This window comes from Quercus suber, unplaced genomic scaffold (genome assembly GCF_002906115.3).
Source record: "Quercus suber isolate HL8 unplaced genomic scaffold, Cork oak 2.0 scaffold_193, whole genome shotgun sequence".
In the NCBI taxonomy this organism is placed as follows: Eukaryota; Viridiplantae; Streptophyta; class Magnoliopsida; order Fagales; family Fagaceae; genus Quercus; species Quercus suber.
In genome coordinates, this window is record NW_027069651.1 from 1,109,612 (window position 1) to 1,113,492 (window position 3,881).

Consider the following 3,881-nt stretch of genomic DNA (forward strand, 5'->3'; position numbering starts at 1 on the left):
TGTTTTATCTACCTCTCGCTGTGTTCCATGACTTGTTTTCTGCTGCTTAGCAGCTCTTTGGTCCTCACCCTCGATGGTAGTAGGAGTCCGCCCAGCGTCCATCACTTCTTTGCCCTTCGGCTCTCTTCTCCTCTTCGGATCACTGGGCTCATTCACGGTCGGTTGGGATGACTGAGGAGGTGGAGGGGGAAGAGACGGAGCTTGGACCTGAATTTGCTTTTCCACCACCCTGCCAGACTGACCCTCAATTACTTCTTTCAAGCTCCTCTGGCTTCTCCTTTGGATGACCATCTTCTTAGAAGTCGCTTCAGGAGACTGGGGGTGATCAAAAACTTCAAGTTCGTCGGCAGAGTCGGGCAACTCCGCAAGTCCTCCGGGGATTTCTTCTTCTTCTTCTTCTTCTTCTTCTTCTTCTTCTTCTTCTTCTTCTTCTTCTCCTCTTCGTCTCTCTTCTTCGCTTCTTTTTCTTCTTCTTCTTCTCCCACTTTTTGGGGAGTGGAGCGTGATGATGAAGCTCCGGTAGAAAGAATAGCCTCCGACAATGGTTCAGTAAAGGGCTCACCTTCAGGAATAAGTTCGCCCTCAGGAACGATGAATCCCTCAAAGATTACACTGATACGGTGGAGCCGAGGATCTTTTGCCTTTATCACGCACTTGGGAGCCTGAAAGGCTGTGGACGCAGGCTTATACTTGAGTATTAAGTGTGCGGCTCGTAATTGGCCGTCGGAGGGATTCACATATATCTCGGACCGCAGAATTCTATCTAGGCTCTCCCTGTTGATCAGCCTGAGACGACGCCTAGTGGCGCGTTTGTCTGCAAAGTAATTAAAACATAAAAAGAAAATTCCATTAGGAATAAAAACTGCTTCAAAAAAAAATAAATAAAATAAAATAAAAATAAATAATAAATAAAAAATAAAAAATAATTTTCTGACTTATCAGGGACGCATATCTTGGGAACCCCCTGGTTGTCCCTCTTCAGTTGGGCAAGGCGAACCATCGTGCCACTCCCCGGAAAAAATAAGGAAATCATCTTTAAAACCCTTGTTTGAGGTAGGGAGGCACTGAATTAGTCTTACTGCAGGGTACCTCGACTTAAGGTAATATCCCTGATCCCTCAAATGATTGAGGTTATATACCCAATTCACATCGTGATGTGTCAAACCTAAGTTGTATAAGGCGTTTAAAGCCTCTATACTCCCGAGCACCCTGAACATATTCGAGGCGCACTGCGTGGGAGATAACGTAAAAAACCTAAGGTAATTTCTCGTCAAATTACCCATTGGGATAGTCATCCCTCCCTCGACAAAAGCTACCATGGGAATGACTACCTCCCCCGTTTTTCTATCATGCGACCAGGTTTGGGAGGAAGCGTACCTCATACCCACTGTTGAGGGAATCCTATACTTAATCCTAAATGATTCCATTTGCTCCTCGGAATCAACTAGATACTTAAATCTACCCATTTTCTAACAATAGCAGAGAACGAATTGATACAGAAGATGGAAAACTAGGGAGGGTTAAGGAAACTTACAAGTGTGGAAAACAAGCTCCTCGGACGGACTCTTGGTATTTATGAGAGCGTGGAGTAATGAGAGAAAGACAGATTCAATGAATACGTGCTGAGAGAGAGTGATTTGTAACTGAAGAAAGATTTGATTTGAAAGGCACTTTACAAGAGCACAGAAAGTAGGAGCGGGAAAAACCCCGCCCATAAATGCAAAGGATCCCCCACCGTTAGATTTGCATCAGGTCGTTGAACGTGTGGGACAACAGAGCAGTTACCATTTAATAATGGCGTGCCCATGACGCCGAAGCGTCAGGAGCGTGCCTTGGGCAAACAAAAAGACATTCTGAAATCGGGGGAAACCTACGAAGTAAATGAGGGTTGGATATCAAAATCTCCTTTTTCCCGAGGTGGCAAAAAGCGAGATTTTGAGGGGCTATTGTGGGGCCTGTTAGTTAAAAAGGTATAGTAATCCTCAGAAATGGGCTCGGGGCCCAAAGGCCCAATCCGAGAACACGTAGTATCCGAGGACAGCCTAAAAAAGTTTTATTCTTATCAAATGGGTGGTATGAAAGAAACGAGTAGATATTATATACAGCGGCATAACACACGTCCGAGGACACCAAAGTCCGAGGTCAAGGTAACCTTCATGTTAGCGGAAAGACCCCACCAAGTTGTATCTGAACTGGAAATTGGATATAGCTTAGGAGGCGTCGGGGAAGGTAGCAAATATCTTTTGAGGCCATCACCTCCACATTAAATGCTTTCCAGCTAACAGTCTGGCCGCATTAATGTGGAGGTGATACCTGAACAGTAACTAAGCAGCTTTATGGCCACTAAGCTGAAGGTTCCGGTAGGTACTGGATGGGACAGAAAGGAGCTCCCAGGATAAGAACTACACGTGTACGATGGAAACAGGGGGAAAACGGAGTATATAACATAGGAATGAAGAAAACAGGGGGGGGAGGAGACAAAAAAGAAAAAAGAAAAGGAGGAAAAGAAAAAGAAGAGAGAGACCAATTGAAAGAGAGCCGAGGATAATTTTCCTCAGAGAGCGAACCGAAAGTATCCCTTATTGATTGATGAGTAGAACCCTTCCTGAAAAACAGTACTAGTTCTTGGACCCATACTCTAAAAATGTATTGTTTGGGCTTATTGGGCTGAAAACCCATCACTCAGGGTCAATCCAAACTGGGTCCCTACAGTAACATTTACCTTTTCAAATAGCAAATACATGTTTCTTTATATAAAAAAATTAATGTAAAAAATACAAATTAACCTAATGGACTCGCAATCTGATTAACCGGACTCAAACCCGACCCAACTCACCCATTTGCTATGTCTATAACGTATCACACTGTTTTTATGGTTGGGAACAAAGGGGAAGAGATAGTCATGCGATAATGTCATTAATTTCACGTGGATAACTTTGTTTTTGTGGTTGGGAACAAAGGGGAGAAGGGAAAGTTATGCGATAATGTTATTAATTTCACGTGGATAACTGATCCATACGATATAAGCTAGGAAAGTAACTCCAAGTCTACAACAAAAGAAAGTTGTACTACAAACTCAACAAAAAAACAGGTTGCCTGGAAAAAAAGAGGTATTTTATGCCATTTTCTTTTGGATGCATTAAACATGCAGTGAGCATATTAAAATCATTAATCAACCATAACACTTTTAGTTGATTACAAGACACATAAAATGTGCAAAGTACGATCATCATAACAGTAACGAGTCAATCAATCTCACCCTCCCCATTCCCCAATGTCTATATATGCTGATTAGCTGTAAGGCCCATAACACTTGCGTGCACGCAACTAATTCGTCTACAAATAGGTGGTTAATGGGTGTGCTAGGAGTGGGTCTTAAATTCATCTCCAAATATAGTTCATAGCTCTGATCTGTCTGCATATGAGACCGGGTGCTACTCTCTCTCGGGGAGTCGCTTTCTCTCCTTCCTTGCCCCAGTAAAGGAATAGCGCAGGATAACTAAATAAAGGAATTAAAAGCGGAGGGAGGGAGCCATGTGAGGAAGTGAGCGAATGACCCAATGTGTCTTTCCTTACTTTTGAGTAGCAGAATTCCTTGAATGCACGATACGAAGTTGAAGGTACTTACTTAGGGGAGGGGCGGGTCCAATAAACGCCGATTCCAGAGGTTCACTAGGGATCTCGGACTGATTCATGGGGATCGTCTTCACCGGTATCTGCTGGGGAATCTGACTCATCCATTATGTCTGGTGCACCCACCCGAAGGATCTTAAGTTCGATACAAAATACGGACCCGGGATAGGAGGAGGGAGCAAATCACTGATTCATGCACCACCTTGAAAGTCCGCTCTCACATTCCACTCCTGATCCAGCTAGAGGCC

At 43.8% G+C, this 3,881-nt stretch overlaps 1 protein-coding gene across 1 annotated transcript; it reads right to left on the reverse strand.

The window, feature by feature from the left end:
- Positions 1-257: 257 nt before the first annotated feature.
- On the reverse strand, positions 258-1,283 carry LOC136069863 (uncharacterized). The gene is made up of 2 exons (XM_065778932.1): positions 1,280-1,283; positions 258-814 (listed from the first exon to the last, which is right to left on the reverse strand). The coding sequence occupies exons 1-2, from the start codon at positions 1,281-1,283 to the stop codon at positions 258-260; spliced, it is 561 nt and encodes a 186-aa protein (XP_065635004.1).
- Positions 1,284-3,881: the final 2,598 nt, after the last annotated feature.